Source organism: Danio aesculapii, chromosome 17 (assembly GCF_903798145.1).
Source record: "Danio aesculapii chromosome 17, fDanAes4.1, whole genome shotgun sequence".
NCBI classification, from domain to species: domain Eukaryota; kingdom Metazoa; phylum Chordata; class Actinopteri; order Cypriniformes; family Danionidae; genus Danio; species Danio aesculapii.
Genome location: NC_079451.1, coordinates 8,091,639 through 8,110,219, shown reverse-complemented (window position 1 = coordinate 8,110,219; position 18,581 = coordinate 8,091,639). Strand labels below are relative to the sequence as shown.

Here is an 18,581-nt window from a genome sequence, read left to right as displayed (position 1 = left end):
TACACTTTAAGGTGAATTCATAGCATCTTGCAAAATTACTAGTAAAATATTGTCATCATTGCAAACTATTAAAACTATTAGAAATCAGTTATTAAAGCTATTGTTTACAAATGTGTTGAAAAAACAATCCTCCCTTCAACGGCACTTAAAATTTCACAGAATGACTAAAATAATAATAATAATAATAAAAACACTGTTTTATTGTATATTGTTTAAATAAATACAGACTAGGTGAGATTTTACAGACGACAAACTTTCAAAAAAAAATCCCATTCATATTCGTGGCAAACAGCATGTCAATGTGTCATAGCTCATATACATGACAAACTAGCCTGACTCTAAGTGAAAAAGTACCTGTCACTAAATAAAACATGAAGAAAAATACCTCGTATTTTGGTTTTGTGGGTGTATTGTGAGAAATATGTATCACTACATGGAGTGTTGAGGTAAAACGTGTGATATGAGATGTGTGATTTTTTAATAGCTTGTTTTGATAAATGATTTCAATCGTGTGTCACTTGAGCAAGAGCCTAACTCACTTTTTCAATTCAGTTGAAACTATATATAAATAGGCATGTGGAAGTAATTCTGCATTATTTACTCACCAGTTTACTTTTTTACTAACTTCTGCTCTTTTTTTCTTTGTAGAGGAAAGGCCAGACTGTTCTAAGGCGAGATGTGAGGTGCAGTTTTCTCCACGTTGCCCTGAAGACTCTATATTAATCGAGGGCTACGCTCCGCCAGGTGAATGTTGCCCATTGCCCAGCCGCTGTGTGTGTAGCCCAGCTGGGTGTCTGAGGAAGGTCTGCCAGCCTGGCCACCTCAACATTTTGGTATCCAAGAGTTCAGGCAAACCCGGCGAGTGCTGTGATCTCTACGAGTGCAAACCAGGTAATAAAAATTACCTCTTTTTTCAGATTTCACACCATTTAGGTCAGGCTGCTTTATTGATTACGTTTTGCTAGTGAGCAGCAACCAAATTTTCATAAACCAGCAGGAGAACTGGAAATTATATCCGTCATCCCAGCCGATGTGACGTCAGAATCCAGAAGTATAATTTGTTTCTGGTTCCCCCTGAGGTTTTCCTATGGGTTATAGTGGGGGGTTTTCAATTAATGTGTAAATTAAGGGCCTGTGCCCATGGCTTTGGTGCATAACTTGACTATATTTTGACATTTTTGCTCTATGAAATGAATGAATTACAAACAGCCATTCTAAAAATGTAAATTCTGAAGCTGATGTTTGTTTTTAATAACATATGCTACTTCGTAAGTCATTTTGTGAAGGGTTAAGTGTGTGCGGTTTATGTTGTACATCAAAAATGTTTACCACAGATATTATGTACTCATAATTTGGGGGGGAAAAACAGCAGTAAAATCTTTCAGCACTCTGGGGATGAACACTGCAAATTTCAAGAGTAACAACCACATTAAAATAGACCGGGAGTAAATTACAGGGAGGTTGGGGAGGGTTTGACCTTCCTAATAAATGCTTGAACTATATGAACTTGATGTCAAAACAACATGTCTGGGGGGGGTTATAAAATAGTTTGCACTGATCTTTTTCTGAAATAATAATAATAACAAAATAATAATAATAATAATAATAATAATAATAATAATAATAATAATAATAATAATAACAACAATAATAATAATAATAACAATAATAATAATAATAATAACAAAATAATAATAATAATAATAATAATAATTATAATAACAAAATAATAATAATAATAATAATAATAATAACAAAATAATAATAATAATAATATTAATAATAATAATAATAATAATAATAAACTAATAATAACAAAATAATAATAATAATAATAATAATAATAATAATAATAATAATAATAATAATAATGATAATAATAATAAAGTGAACTAAAATACATATTCAGTGCTTCCCATACATAGTCCTGACTTGGGCGGGCCGCCCAGGTATATTAACAGCCACCCAAATACAAAGTGACCCATTTTGTTTTGTTTTTTACTATTATTATCATCCTATACACTTTCTTTGTATCTGCCCAATAGAACTAAACATCCGTGATCGATTAAGCAGTGAAAAATCTTCTCTCGTTTACCTGTATCGTTCTGTGTGCGCAAGACCTGTCAACACTCCCACAGTCTCATGTGCTCTGCAGAGACCTAAAGAGCCTTTTTGGGACTTAACAATGCATCCGGACGGATTTTCTAAATGTCCTAAAATGGCTGGGATTTTCTTTTGCTTTTGTTTTTTAAAGCTAATTTAGGTAATTCATTCTTTCATCTAAATTGGCTGCAAAATATTTATACACCATTAGAAATGGCTAATAAACTCATTTGCCTTACTGAAATAATCTACACGTTTTATTCTTGTTATTATTATAATATTTAGATATTGTCTATTTTTATTCCTTTTTTATTTTATTTATTTCTCATTTTATGTATATTTATGTGTATATATATATATATATATATATATATATATATATATATATATATATATATATATATATATATATATATATATATACTTGATGATGTCAATATATTGCATATTTTGTATATCTAAAATGCTTTGGCAATATTGTACAAAATGTCATGCCAATAAAGCAACCTGAGCTTGAATGAGAGATAATGTTGAAGAGAAACCTGTCAATGGGTGCACATGGCTCCTGAATAGCATAAAAGTAAGAGAAATAGTGGATTTCTTTCTCTTTTTTTTACTTTAACCCATTAAAAAGAAACAGTTTATAGCAGTTTCTTAAAAAATAAAATATTGTTAAAAATCGAATTATGTTTTGTTTGTCGCATATAGTTAACTATTTATGTGATGTGAGTAAAAAGTGTAGTTCAATCTGGCGACCGCTGCAAGTATATTTCAAACCTGTGTGAAGCACTAATATTTGACCCCCCTACAATGGTTTATACCATCACCGATGCATGACCGCTCACAGCAAGGATCTGCTGGGTCGTTGGTCTGAAACAGGTAAATCTAGCCAACAGACAGGCATTGTGAGTGTTGAAAAGACACTTTTTCTTGTAAATTAAGTTTGTACGGTATCTACATAAAGCTTAAAAGTGAAGTCAAATTAAATTATAGTGTGTATTTTAATAGACACTTATGCCCGCACATAGAAGTTAAACAGTAAACAGTAAGTGCGATTAGAGGGTGGTCAAACCCTCCTGTGATTCACTCCCTGCGTATTTTAATGTGTTTGTTTTTTCTACTGAATTTGCAGTGTGTTCATGGTCAGAGTGCTGGAAGAATTTGTTGCTGGTTACTTCAGTATTTTCAAGTGTTTTTTATTTTTATTCATGAGTACAATAAAGTCTGTAGTTAACAATACTTGCATATTTGTTGTACAAAATAAACTGCACACAGTGAGTAAACTCAAAGTGCGATCTTTTATGATCATCTAAAAAGTATTGAGCAAAAAAAATGTTAAAAATAACACAAATCTCAAAAAAAAAAATCGCAAAAAAATGTACTGTTTTCTGATTTGAAAAGCCTCCGAATAAACAAAGGATTCAGGTATTTTACATAATCTCAATTAGATTTATGACAGCGATTCATCCAGCTGATGACGTAGATGCATAGGAGGCATGTCCTGGCATGCCTTACACGCCCCAGTGACTCCACCCCCTTGTCAAATCAGGGCCAGAAAGTGAAACGCACAGAAATGTGAAGTGTAAAGAGAAAACAGACTGAAAAGTAAATCCAAATGTGCATTGCATTTGACTTAAGAGGTTTTGTAAAGGCAATTCTGGAAAAAAAATATTTAGATATATATGTATATTTTTTTAAAAATTGCTAATATTAAATTTGTTTTTGCACTACTTGATTTTTATGTGCAGTTCTTTTTTTTGTTTCTTGTTATTTTTGCGGTTTTTTTTTTTTTGCCCAATACTTTATTTTTTGATTGCAAGAATATATGGCCCTGTATTTATCCCATACATTCCCACCTGGTAGCCAACGGTCACTGTCGCTCGCGAAGACGAAGATCGCCAGAAGTTCAGAACTTGTCGCTTTGCTTCTAGAAGTCGCTCGTAGTGTGAATGAGTAGTGTAAATGTAATTTCAAACTTTACACAGTTGGTAATTATTATGTTAAAATATTACACTTACAACTAGTTGTTCAAGTTTTGAAAATTATTAAGACATTTCCCTCCCTCAACATTTTATAGTAAAAGAACATTATAAAACATGTCTAAATAGGTTAATTGGGATGTTTCTCATGTTTTTTAATGTGTCTGCTCTTTTTTTACCTATTAAATATTACAGAGCCAAATTATATTTTGAAATTACATGGTGTGGACTAGACTTGTTGCCATGTCCGCTTATTATATGCAACTATTGGCTTGACTTGTAAATACAAGTTATAAGGTGGTATATGGTTACTTTTTGTATAGTAAAGTATCGTTTTTGATCTAGCTACAAAATTCAGTCAATGTTTTTACGTCTCTCCCTATGATTTCTTTCACAGTTTCTGCAAAGTTGGTTATTATTGCATGAATGCATTGTTGTTAACACATTAAATAGCATTTTTAGAAATGCACTTGTTATGCACTTCATTTTTGCAGGAGATTTTTTCAGTTGTTGTGACTCACGTAAATGAACAATGTGTACTGTATGCCAAGAACTGTGTAAAATTCTTCAGTCTCTGCATTTCGTGAAAGACAAGTTATGCTTGATAGAACAAAACACAGGAGGAACATGTTTAGATAATTCAACACAATACAATAGTGCTGCAGAATAAATCGTTTCAGCATCGATATTGTAATGTGATCATTCGCAAAAGTCACATCGCGAGTATACGCATGGTGGAGTCTGGATTATAATTATAATTTTTCATTTCACAAGTGTTTGATAAACACTTGTGGCTGTTGATGTTGTGCCTTTTCACATTCAAAATTTGTTACAGCTTTCCTGCGAGGGTTGGGTTTAGGACTGGGGTTAGGGTAAGGCTTATAATAAGCAACTTTAGGAGTATACAAAAAATGTCAATGCAGAGTGCTTATACACCCCCAAAATGTGAGTGTGACTGTATAAAAACCTACATTATATAATGGGTGTACTCAACAGTGTATGTTAAAGCCTATGGTGTGTGAAATCACTTGCTTGAATGTGGGTTTGATGAGGTGTGGTAATTATTGGCTTTGATAAGGAGTGATAAATGTTTTATCTTTTGTTTTTTCAGTGTTCAGTGTGGACTGCAGCACAGTAGAGTGTCCTCCAGTGAAGCCTGTCCAGTGTCCGGCAGACAGCTACGAGACTCAGGTCAGACTGACGGCAGATGGCTGTTGCACCCTTCCTACCAGGTTAGATGTTACACCGGCTCACCACACAACTTCGGGGTTACACTTTTATGCATGTCTCAAGCTCAATATTTATATTATATCAAGTTATTTAGTTCAGCCAAAAATGAAAATGTACTCACTCTTTACTCATCCTCAAATGGTTCCAAACCTGTTTCTTTCTTCTGTTCATCACAAAAGAAGATATTTTGAAGAAAGCTAAAACTATAGCCATAGTATTATCCATAGTAAAAAAAAAACGAATACTATGGAAATCAATGGTTTTTGTTTACTTCAAAATATATATTTTTGTATTGAACAGAAGAAAGAAACTCACAAAGGTTTTACATAAGTAAGTGGTGAGTAAATGGTGGCAGAACTTTCACTGTTTGGGTGAGCTGTGGCTTTAACATAAGGGTTGTTATATTTTCGGTTACATTGTAAAACATATATGGTGCACACAAAACAAACCAAATGATAGGACTGTCTCGTTCTCGCAATAGTAGTTACAATACAATACATCTGTATCTCTTTCATAATCCGAGTAGGAAGATTACACCTGCCTCAGACTCACAGCCTTAATTAAATGTCACACTTCACTCACTCTAACAATCCCAGCTAGATCATGTTCAAACCTACAATCCAGTTTAGACGTTACACGTGTCTCACTCTCACAATCTCAGTAGACAGTTACACCTTTGTCATATTCAAAAACTTGATTAGATGTTACATGTCCCCTGCGTAACATCACAGTTAGACTGTTTTGTCTGTTTCACTTTCATTATTTATTGTTTCAAAATTCACTGTTTCCAAATTTTTACACTCACAATTCAAGTTAGATGATAAATTTGTCTCACTTTCACAACTTTCGTTTTAAAATGAACATTCCATGTTTAAAATTCAGAGATTCTAAACTTGTTATGGTTTTGTTTACACCAGGGGTTCCTAAACTTTTCAACTCATGACTCCCAAAATGATAATAACTTGCAACACCGACGTGGAGGTGGTTATAAATATACAAATGTTGCGCTCAATGGTGCATGCAAATAGGCCTATATAAGGCCCATAGGTCACCCACTGAAGCTAAGCAGGGCCGTGCCCAGTTTGTACCTAGATGGGAGACCACATGGGAAAGCTAGGTTGCTGGCGGAAGTGCTGTTAGTGAGACCAGCAGGGGGGTGCTCAATCTGTGATCTGTGTGGGTCCTAATGCCCCAGTATATTGATGGGGACTCTAAACTGCTCAGTGAGTGCCGTCTTTCGGATGAGATGTTAAACCGAGGTGCTGACTCTCTGTGGTCATGAAAAATCTTAGGATGTCCTTTGAAAAAGAGTAGGGGTTTTGTTTAACCCTCGCGTCCTGACCCACCCACTGGCCTCTGTCCATCATGGCCTACTAACCATCCACATATTATAATCGGCTTCATCACTCCACCAATCAGCTGGTGTGTGATGTATGGTGCAATATGGCTGCTGTCGTGTCATCCAGGTGGATGCTGCACACTAGTGGTGGATGAGGAGATTCCCCCCAAAAATGTGTAAAATGTGCTTTGAGTGTCCAGAAATGTGCTATTTAATGTTAGGTATTATTAATTATTATTATTAAGAGTCTAACAGCCAGATAATGTTATAGTAATTTATTCATTTAAACCTAAAGAAATGGGTGGGCACAACGTTTGGAACCCAGCAAGTCCATTCTTGGTTTAATTTTGGAGACCACCATTTAGAAATCAACCTCCACATTCAATCGTGACCTGAATTTATTTATTTATTTATTTATTTATTTATTTATTTATTTATTTATTTATTTATTTATTATATTTATTTTTTCATTTATTTATTTGTGTGTTTGTTCATTTGTAATATATTTGAATGCCAAAAAGGTGTTGAAAATATTAATACGGTGTCATAAAATCGATGCTGCAAATGCTTAATATTATTTTGAAGATTTCTAATCTCCAAAAAAGGCTGATGGCTTTTTCTTTGCATGTTGTTTTGTAAACTGTTAACTACTGTTTTTTTTTTTTGTTAGTTATAGATAAAATATAGTAATTCTAAAAGTTTAATAAAAATGTACTTGATTTTTGGAAATCATCAAGCACCTCCTCATAGTCACTTTGAGGGTGCTTTCAAACAAGCACATTTGGTTCGCACCCTGGTTCATTCGACGTCAGAGTACAGTACATTTAGCTAGTGTGAATGTGTCAACCATACCCAAGTCTGCCTGAAAGAGGTGGTCTGGGGCACCATACATGCGAACTCTGGTCCGGTTCGCTTCTCTGAATGCAATTGCACCAAAAAACGGAAGTGAACCTCCAACAGTACAACAAACTATCATTTTCATAACGTTCATTTGTGTGTGTGTGTGTGTGTGTGTGTGTGTGTGTGTGTGTGTGTGTGTGTGTGTGTGTGTATCATGTACTGTACCTTGGTGACAAGCAGGACTGAGCCAGGGCAAGCAGAGTGATAATGTCTGCTTGTCTCCTCCACAAACAGCTTCTGCGGACACCGCGTGATGTTCTAAATGTTCATAATATTTTTGAGGCAGATAGACGCGAGTCGCTTTCTATATGTCCAAAACCAAAAGATTCAGTAAAAGCAGAACGACCGTGATGTGCGTATGTCTTTCCATTTTGGTGCTTTGCTTTCGTGTCTGTCACCTAGCTACAGCCGTAAACAAAACAGCAGCTTGATGATGCAAGCGTACTGGGGTTCAGACGGAAAAAAGACGATGTGAACACAAACCAATCGAAAAAGTGGCAAGGGAGTTCGAGAAGGACCCAATCGAACTTGGGTACGGTCCAGGCAATTGAACCAAGTGTGAAAGCACCCTGAGAACCACTGGTCTAGACACAGTAAATCTGTATCATGCTCACACTTCAGATAATGAAGTTCCACCTGTCTCTGTTTCACACTTAACACACCTTTCTCCCAATTATATCTCCTGATATACACTGTTAAAAATACAGTTTAGGTTATGTTTTTTCACAGCCTAGATAAAAATCCCACTTGTCTCATGTTCATAATTCCGGTTGAACCAAACCGATTGTCTAAAATGCATAATTTTCCACTATTTAGTGGCTCTCAAGTCCCTAAGTGTCTCAGAGTGTGAATGTTAGATTATTTCAGGACCGAAAGTTAATAACATCAGCATGTCAGGAGAGTGTTTTGTTGTTATGAATTAAGAATGACAGGCCCCCCACTAACATCTCTCTCTCTCTCCATCAGATGTGAGTGTTTGCCAGGCCTCTGCACCTTCCCACAGTGCTCAGCGGGGATGTCCCCTCAGGTCGTGTCCCGCGGTGATGGAACACCTGGGAGGTGTTGCGATGTGTTTGAGTGTGTCAACGGTAGGTTCTGTTTTCTGTGTCTTAATTAGTGTTTATATGTTGCTACACTGGGAAGGTCGTCTAGTCAGTGGGCAGAACCCTGTTGCCGCTGCCATAGTGACCGTCGTCAGCCCAGACACAAGCACACTGCCACAATTACATCTGTCTATCTGCTTTCAGAACTAATTTCCTGTGTTTTTCTCTTTTATCAGAAGGGACATTCATTCATTTTACATGTGATGTCTTTAATAAACCAAACTAAAAGAGAAGTATAGCTATTACTTTTAGCCAAATGGTGTTTATGTGCATAAAAGACATAAGTGAATGTCCACAGTGCTAGTGCTTATAGAATTTAAAAGAACAATCTACTTTTTTGTTTTGGAAATAGGCTCATTTTACAACACACCTAGTTTAACAGTTGAGTTAAGCAGTTAAAGAGTTAAACAGTCGAGTTTCACCATTTTTACCAGCTTAGGATAAAACATTAACTCTAGTGGACTTGAAATGAGGCCAATTTTTTTTTTTTTAAGTTCCTTCAAGGTGCTATTTTTCAGTTTTATATTAGTATTTTGCTAGTTGGTGTTTATATGTGAGAGAATTTACTGGATTCTTAAAGAAAGGAAATTTTCAATGGGAAAATAGGAACTTCTTTGGGAAATGACTGCTTACATCTATATGGACGGCTTTTCTGGCATGACTTTTTTTGCTCAGTATATCATTGAGAATGACGCTAGACTTGGGAGACAGAGCAGAGCAGACGAACTCTGAAGTTTGAGTCTGATAAAAGATGGTTCCAGAAAGTGTGAGGTTACAGTAGAAGACTTGTCTTCTAGTTTGCTTTTAGTTATTGTTTAGGTTTAGGCAAGAGTGTCAGTCAATTTCAATATGATATATTATTCACGAGGACAAGCCAACCAACTTCTCTCACTGACGCACACTAGAAGTACATTAATATGCACATATATCAGACCTTCTAGGTTTTCATTTTTTGTGATTGTTTGCGATAAAAAATGACAAATTTTGTGGTAGTAATTCCCAGAAATTTGCAGACAATTTTGCGATAATTTTTTTTTAAAAAGCAGTTTTTAACTTTTTAAAAATCAATTTTAAGGTCAAAATTATTAGCCTTTTTAAGCTAATTTGTTTTCGATAGTCTACAGAACAAGCCATTGTTATACAATAACTTGCCTAATTACCCTAAACTGCCTAGTTAACCTAATTAACCTAGTTAAACCTTTAAATGTCACTTTAAGCTGTATAGAAGTGTCTTGAAAAATATCTAGTAAATTATTATTTACTGTCATCATGGCAAAGATAAAATAAATCAGTTATTAGAAATGAGTTATTAAAACTATTATGTTTAGAAATCTTCTCTCCGTTAAACAGAAACTGGGGGAAAAATACATAAGGGAGCTATTAATTCAGGGGGCTAATAATTGCGACTTCATCTATATATATATATATATATATATATATATATATATATATATATATATATATATATATATATATATATATATATATATATATATATATATATATATATATATATATATATATATATATATATATATATACATTATATATGAATACATATATATATTTTATAATGCATATATATATATATATATATATATATATATATATATATATATATATATATATATATATATATTTTTTTTTTTTTTTTTTTTTTTTTTTTTTTTATAAATGTCCACGTCGCCCTCTAGTGCATTTTTGAAAACGAAAACTGCAAGAAAACATAGTTCAGGATACATATTTGTCAGTTCTCAGAAATGTAGTCCTGGGCACATTTTTTCAATGTGGCTGTTTTTTTTTTTTTTGTTTGTGTTTTTGACAAATGGACATTCTTAAAACAAACAGAGTACACATGAAACACAGTATGGTAAATACTTATCTTTGCCATTTACGAGCAAATTCGCAATGACAACTTCGCAAGTCTGTTTTTGCAACTATGGGTTTTGATATAATGGTGCTAAAAAGAGGCTTTAAGTAAATGTGTGTGTGTGTGAAGCATAAAAGGAATTAGAACATCTCAAAAATATACTTAAATAACTGTGACTGCTTTAAGACTCTTAATCAGTTGTGTTTATATATATATATGTATTTCACAAAATGACAAAACTTTTACTTATTTTAGTTTTATATTATGTTATATTAGATTTTATAATTCCCAGTGATGGGTTGCAGCTGGAATGGCATCTGCTGTGTAAAAAAAATGCTGGATAAGTTGGTGATTCATTCTGCTGTGGCGACCCAAGATTAATAAAGGAAGTAAGCCAAAAAGAAAATGAATGTATGAATACTTTTTATAATTATATTATATTATATTATATTAATATTACATTATATTTATATTTTGTGGTGGCACAGTGGGTAGCATGTTCGCCTCACAGCAAGAAGGTCGCTGGTTCGAGCCTCGGCTGGGTCAGTTGGTGTTTCTGTGTTTTCCCCGTTCTCCCCGTGTTCACGTGGGTTTCTTCCGGGTGCTCCAGTTTCCCCCACAAGTTGTGGTACATGTGGTACAGGTGAATTGGGTAAGCTAAATTGTCTGTAGTGTATGTGTGTGAATGAGTGTGTATGGATGTTTCCCAGTGATGGGTTGCAGCTGGAAGAAAGTGAATGAATGAATACATTTTATTCAGGCTGTCAAGCCACCACCAGTATATAACTTTGAGCTTATTTTTATTTTCCGAAATATCTTAGAATAGAACTGTTTTTGCCATTACACTGAATAATGTGGTTGTGTAACTTGTGACCATGCTGGGAAAAGGTGAAATGATCAAATATTTAAGAGCAATAAACTAACTTTCTGCAGCACCGCATGACCCTCAGGGTGCCTTTTGATGATGTCAGTGGCTGTCAAATGATTATCTTCTTTTTTTACATAATTGCAGAAAGGTTTTGATATTGTTACTCTGAATGACTTCAAACAAGCTGCTTATTCAGGACTAAAGTCCACTCGTTATTTCATTAACAAAAATCAATTATCCGATTTTTATAACACATCCAACACATCACCAAGAAAACAAATAAAAATGGACCACAAAACCAGTCTTATTTTGTACAGGTATGTTTTTGGTAATACATTGTATTGGTCATGATTATCGACATTTACATTTCCCACTGTAAATATATCATAACTCATATTTTGATTAGTAATGTGCAGCTGAATAAATACATTTTCGTATAAATACATTTAAAAAAAATTTACATGTGACTGGTTTTGTGGACTGGTGTCACAAATAATAAACTGAAAAACATATCTTGTTATTTTAAATATTCATAATATACTGTAAATATATGATCAAAGATGTTGTGATTTTAACATTTTATTTTCATAAAAATTATTTGAAACATTAAAAGTTGTTTCACAACATAAAATGTTTTCTTTTATTTTAGCATAATCAATGCACCCAAAAATGAAATAACATCATCATTTACTCACACTCAATTGGTTTTAAATTTTTATGAATACATTTTTATTCGTTACACACAAAATAAGATGTTTTAAAGAATGACCCATCGACTTCTAATGTAGGGAGAAACAAACACCATGGTAGTCAATGGGTGCCAGCTAACAGCATTTTTCAAAATTTTCTTCATGTAAATTGTACAGGTAAATTGTACTTAATTTGTTCTCCTGAAAACATGCACAGATCTGCTGTTGCTTCAGAAGTGCAGTACTAAATGGGGGAAAACAATATTTCTGATAAAATAAGAAATTTGGAGCTTCATGTTGCTGAAAAAGGTTCAGATTTACAAAAGATGCTTGAAAATGGGAAAATCGGCAGGACATAGAGGAATTATGCAGTTTGTAAGAAATATCTATACATTAACAGTTTTCTGTATATGGTGATTCATGATTTGTTTCTCATTTACTTAAGATTTAAAATTTCATTATGGGATCTTGATCTTTCCTCCAACACAATTTGTTGTTGATAGGTTTAAAAAAATTACTTTTAATTGACATTTTGAACAGTTTGAAGTGATATATTGTCTGGGTTGGTGTTGTAACATACAAAACCTGGTAATAAACTGCCAGTACTTTTTTTTTTTGCTATTTTACGGACTTAATTCTGTGCATACAACTTGTTATAACAAAATATAGCTTTAAACTTTTTACATTTCAGTAGAAGAAACTGTTTTAAACTGCAGAGTTGAATTTTCCACATCAAAAGTTGACAGAGCAGAGTTTAAGGTCCCATAATGGAATTCATAATCGTAAATAAACACCCGTGAATCACAAAATACGGAAATCTCTAATCAACAGATGTATGTTTTACAGGATAGATAGATAGATAGATAGATAGATAGATAGATAGATAGATGGATGGATGGATGGATGGATGGATGGATGGATGGATGGATGGATGGATGGATGGATGGATGGATGGATGGATGGATGGATGGATGGATGGATGGATAGATAGATAGATAGATAGATAGATAGATAGATAGATAGATAGATAGATAGATAGATAGATAGATAGATAGATAGATAGATACTGTGGATGGATGGATGGATGGATGGGTGGATGGATGGGTGGATGGGTGGGTGGATGGATGGATGGATGGATGGATGGATGGATGGATGGATGGATGGATGGATGGATGGATGGATAGATAGATACTGTGGATGGATAGATACTGTGGATGGATGTATGGATGGATGGATGGATGGATGGATGGATGGATAGATAGATAGATAGATAGATAGATAGATAGATAGATAGATAGATAGATAGATAGATAGATAGATAGATAGATAGATAGATAGATGGATGGATGGATGGATGGATGGATGGATGGATGGATGGATGGATGGATGGATGGATGGATGGATGGATGGATGGATGGATGGATGGATGGATGGATGGATGGATGGATGGATGGATAGATAGATAGATAGATACTGTGGATGGATAGATAGATACTGTGGATGGATGGATGGATGGATGGATAGATAGATAGATAGATAGATAGATAGATAGATAGATAGATAGATAGATAGATAGATAGATAGATAGATAGATGGATGGATGGATGGATGGATGGATGGATGGATGGATGGATGGATGGATGGATAGATAGATAGATACTGTGGATGGATAGATGGATGGATGGATGGATGGATGGATGGATGGATGGATGGATGGATGGATAGATAGATAGATAGATAGATAGATAGATAGATAGATAGATAGATAGATAGATAGATAGATAGATAGATAGATAGATAGATAGATAGATAGATAGATAGATAGATAGATAGATATTAAAGTGCACAAAGGCATTCATAAGTGACATCTGCGCTTTCCCATTTTTTGAAAGCCTTGGCTGCCACTTGTGCACAGCTGTACACAAACATAAACACGCACACAAACACACTACCCAGTGCTCAGTGACTAATAAAACCCGCGCTGTGAGTAGAAGCAGAAGAAGAGAGCTTAACCCCGCAGTGGCTGTGTTCAGATCGGCGTGCAGGTGGTGGAAAACTCTCTCAGATGAAGCGACTGCAGGCGACAGGTGGACCGAAGCCACAGGAAATCAGCACCAAATCAAAGCTGGAAACATCCGTATGTCGCGCATTGGACCTTTTCCATATTTGCCGATAGACAACCGTTGAGAGGAACACAACAGAATCAAGGCGCCATCCAAACACAAAAGCTCAAGAGTGGCGCTTTGAATAAAGAGACCCACGAAAAACAATCCCGCTTCCCCTCTAGTTGTTTATTTCCTTCCTTCTTCACCTAAAGCCAAGCCTAGGGCACACAATACATGAAAGACGGCGCTACAAAGAAGAAGAAGTGCGTCCCAAGGGCTCGCTTTTCCATATTTGGGTAGCTGACAAATAGGCACACTGAAAAAGAACTTATTCGTTGGATTTGCTCAATTTTTTGAAGGTAAGTGGTTGCAAACAATTTATATGGGCTGAATTTAAACAAATTAATTAAATTAAGTAATGTTCAACTTAATTTATTCAGCCCACATAAATTAACCACATACCACATTTGCAGTAATTTTCTTTTCTAAAACACCATTTTTTAAGAAAATATTGTTATATTTTTGTACACTGTAAAAACAATGCTGGGCTCCACACAATCGATTTCTGTTGAGACAGCATGAAAGATTTTAAGTTACTGCTACTGCACCATATGTCGGGCGTGCTGACCACTGGGCTATTGCGCAGCCTTTTTTTTTTTTAAACTTCCCAGGTTCTGCTGGTTGCAATTATCAAATCTTCATTGCCAATCTTAAGCCAATTGTAATCATTTGTCTTAAGATTTCATTTTCATTTCATTTCCCCCACCATCGCAGAGCCCGGGGGACCAGATTGAGCGCTCCAGCTTGGCCCCCCTGGTCCTACGTTTCAGCTCATTTTAAATAAGTAGTTTGAACAAACAGCTTGAACAAACAGCAAACATCTTTTTTTTGTGCAGTTTGAAGTCTAATGTTTGAGAAAATACAAGGAGTCACTTACTTTATAAAATATTTTACTGTTTTTATAACCTTTTCACTGAATTGTACCTTAAATATGGCCTGTGACACCAAAAAAATAAGAAAAACAACTCTTAATATTATACAAATAGTATGAGAGTCATTTATCTTCATTGTTGGACACTTATCTTAATATAATTCTATATATTTTATAGGAAAATATGAATAATATATTATTTCTTCTCCATAGAAGGCTTGTGTTGGACTTGTTGGACATTTTCAGTGGGGGTGTCACAATAAAGGACAACAAAACTTAACAATTGTATAGTGGTTCCAAGTTTAATATACTACTGGTGAAAAGTTTGGGGTCAGTGCGATTTTTAAATGTTTTAAAATAAGCTTCTCCTGCTCACCAAGACTGCATGTAATTATTTATTTATTTATTTATTAATCAAAAATACAGTACAAAATGTAGACTTGTGAAATGTTATTATACTATAAAATAAAGGTTCAAAAGTAGTATCATTAAAGTTAATTTATTCCATTTATTCCAGTGATTTAAAGATGAGTTTTCATCTTCAGAGTCACATGATCCCTCAGAAATCACTGTAATGTTGCAACCCAGGCTCATTCTGAGAACGTAGTCCCGGGGACGTTTCTGGAGACCGCGAAATACGTAGCCGGGGGTACGTACGGCTGCATTTCATTTTTTTAAGCGAACGCTGCGGGGCGCAGAGAGGGGCTGACCACGACGACGACGACCGGGTTCGAGTCCGGGGAAGAGCGGTTTCAGGAATCAGGTAAGAAAACAAAAACAAAATCCAAAAAATGAAGCGAACAAGTTCGTCACAGGGTGAGAATGTGGTCAAAATCCGAAAACGTGGTAAAAACTGGACGAGGGCTTTTCTTTTTCTGGACGGCTTTTGTGAACCGTCGTTGGTTGGGTTTGGGGACGGAGGAGGGTGGGTCAGCCGATTGGCCGGTCGCACGGTCAATCATTCCGTCATGAAGACAGGCAGACGGGCGGAAGGTCGTTCGACAGCGGCCTCTAGCGGGTTTACGCGAGAACGGCGCGGGAAAAAGCGCGCACAGCGGCCTCTCGCGGACTCGCGAAAACAAAAACTGCACAAATACGTACCTCCCGGGACGTATTTCGCGGTCTCCAGAAACGTCCCCGGGACTACGTTCTCGGAATGAGCCTGTTAATTCTTCTTCTTCTTCTTCTTCTTCTTCTTCTTCTTCTTCTTCTTATTATTATTATTATTATTATTATTATTATTATTAATGTTAATAGTATTAAAAGCAATAACTAGAGTGATCATTTCATTTGAAACTCCATACAATAAGAAAGCAGTTTAAATTTTTTTATAAATATTTAGTAATTTAACCATTTTTGATGAACATAATAATTTTCTTTAAAAAAAACATGAGGAAAAACTGACCCCAAACTTTTGAGCGGTAGTGTATGTGTAAACAAAAACCTCACAGGGGGCTTTAGTCACAAGATCTCAAATGGGGTCCTTCAACTATAACTCTAGTTTCCATGCAAATGAACTATTTATCGGTTTCGGTTTGTCAAAATGTATCATGTTTCTATGCTTTAGAAATTTATGGATAAAAAACGATTGCCATTTAATAAAATAGTCACTTGTAAAATTAGGCCTAATTATCTATTATCTCTAAATATACAGTATATTTATTTTATTGGTACTTTATTAATTTATACGAGTTTAAGAATAATAGAAGTCAGACACACAACGTCATAAAACATTAATATTAGGTTAGATTTAGGTCACCAGCATCTAAGGACAATGTTATTTTGACGTCCAATAAAGACATGAAATGACGTTGATATTTGGTTGATTTTAGGTTGTGTTGGAAAGTGACCAAAATCCAACGTCGAGCCAACTTCTTAAACCAACGTCATATTGACATCAAATATTGACATACTGTATATTCGTCAGGTATGGCAACCAAAATCCAATGTCTGATAATAATAATAATAATAATAATCATCAGGGATGCACTGATACCGATACCAGTATCAGGTCAATACTTGATTAAAATACTCATACTTGTATCGAACTCTATCGTATCAAACTATCGAGGCAGGACTCGTGAATATGAAAGAATCGCACATAACAGGGTTTTATGCGTCCCCAATATGCAATGCCAAGAAAGTGACTCCATAAGGTAACGTACACCGCACACACTTTGTGTAATGTGTGAAGTCGTGGACGCATGTAAGCGCAAAGATAACCAGTCCTTTAAATGTTCATGCTTAATCATTAATAGATAAGGTCGGGATTCGCAGGGTTATCAACAATGTGTGTATATTTTTGGCTTGCAACAGCCTTCTGTTAAAAGATTTGTGTGTTCATCCTTGCTACAGACAAAAAAAAAAAAAAAAACGAACAAATAAACTTCATTGAAACCAAATCTATGAAGTATCTGTACTCGGTATCGGCGAGTACACAAATTAAAATACTCCTATCGGTTTGTGAAAAAGTGGTATCGGTGCATCCCTAATAACAATAATAATTGAAAGATGGTGCTCACTGAACAGTATAGAGTCCCCATCAATATACTGGGGCGTTAGGACCCACACCTAGCTTTCCCATGTGGTCTCCCATCCAGGTACTGACCGGGCGCAGCCCCTACTTAGCTTCAGTGCAACATAGACACAGACATCATAGTAGTAACATCCACACAACGCTGTAACATCATTAGATGTTGATATTTTGTTGTTTTTAGGTTGCATTAGGAAGTAAACAAAAATGCAGCATCTGTCCAATGTTAGACATTGATGACCTCGGCCTGACGGTGGATTCTGACGTCAACCCGATTTTCATTTCCCAAAAAAAAACTGCAACATCCCACAACGTTGTTGTACAAAGTCAATCTGACGTCATGTTGACACCTTGTGCCTGCTGGGATGTAAGAGTAAATTATTGAACTATGCTTGAGACCGTCACACCATACTGCAGGACAAATATTGGAGCTTTGACTCAAAAAGGTGATAACACAACAGTTTTTTTATAACAAGAGCTGCATGAAAGACAATGAAATGTCAAACCATTTACAGCATTTTAAATGATGACAGCACTGATTATATTCATTTCTGTCATGTGCGACTTTACGTCAACAGCCCATTTGTCATTTGGCGAGTCACCTTCCCTGCAAGCACGTTTGTGTATTACAAACAAGCGAGTGCAAATAGCGGTGCGGTGTGAGGTGCCAGGTTGTGCGTCGTCTTCACAGCGGGTGCTGAAATGAGCCTTAGGCTGATTTGAGAACAAAGCGCCGAGGCCGGAGAGCAGCGCGGGGAGCATCAAAGCTCGGAACAGAAATACAGGCTAATTGAACATCTGGCCACCGGTGGCTGTGTACAGTGCAGAGGCTGATCTCATATTCCACAGCTGAAGGGGTGGAGGAGAAGGAGAAAATGAACTCATCGCTTTGGATGGACGACGCCGGTTAATATTCAGAAGATGTCACACG

General features: G+C 35.5%; 1 protein-coding gene across 2 annotated transcripts in view; it reads left to right on the top strand.

The window, feature by feature from the left end:
- Window positions 1-18,581, top strand: part of crim1 (cysteine rich transmembrane BMP regulator 1 (chordin-like)) — a 313,308-nt gene that overhangs the window by 146,795 nt on the left and 147,932 nt on the right. For both annotated transcript variants that reach the window (XM_056477346.1, XM_056477345.1), the window contains exons 3-5: window positions 649-891; window positions 5,194-5,314; window positions 8,518-8,639. In XM_056477346.1, the coding sequence (XP_056333321.1) occupies window positions 649-891; window positions 5,194-5,314; window positions 8,518-8,639 (486 nt within the window). The remainder of the gene's footprint in view (window positions 1-648; window positions 892-5,193; window positions 5,315-8,517; window positions 8,640-18,581) is intronic.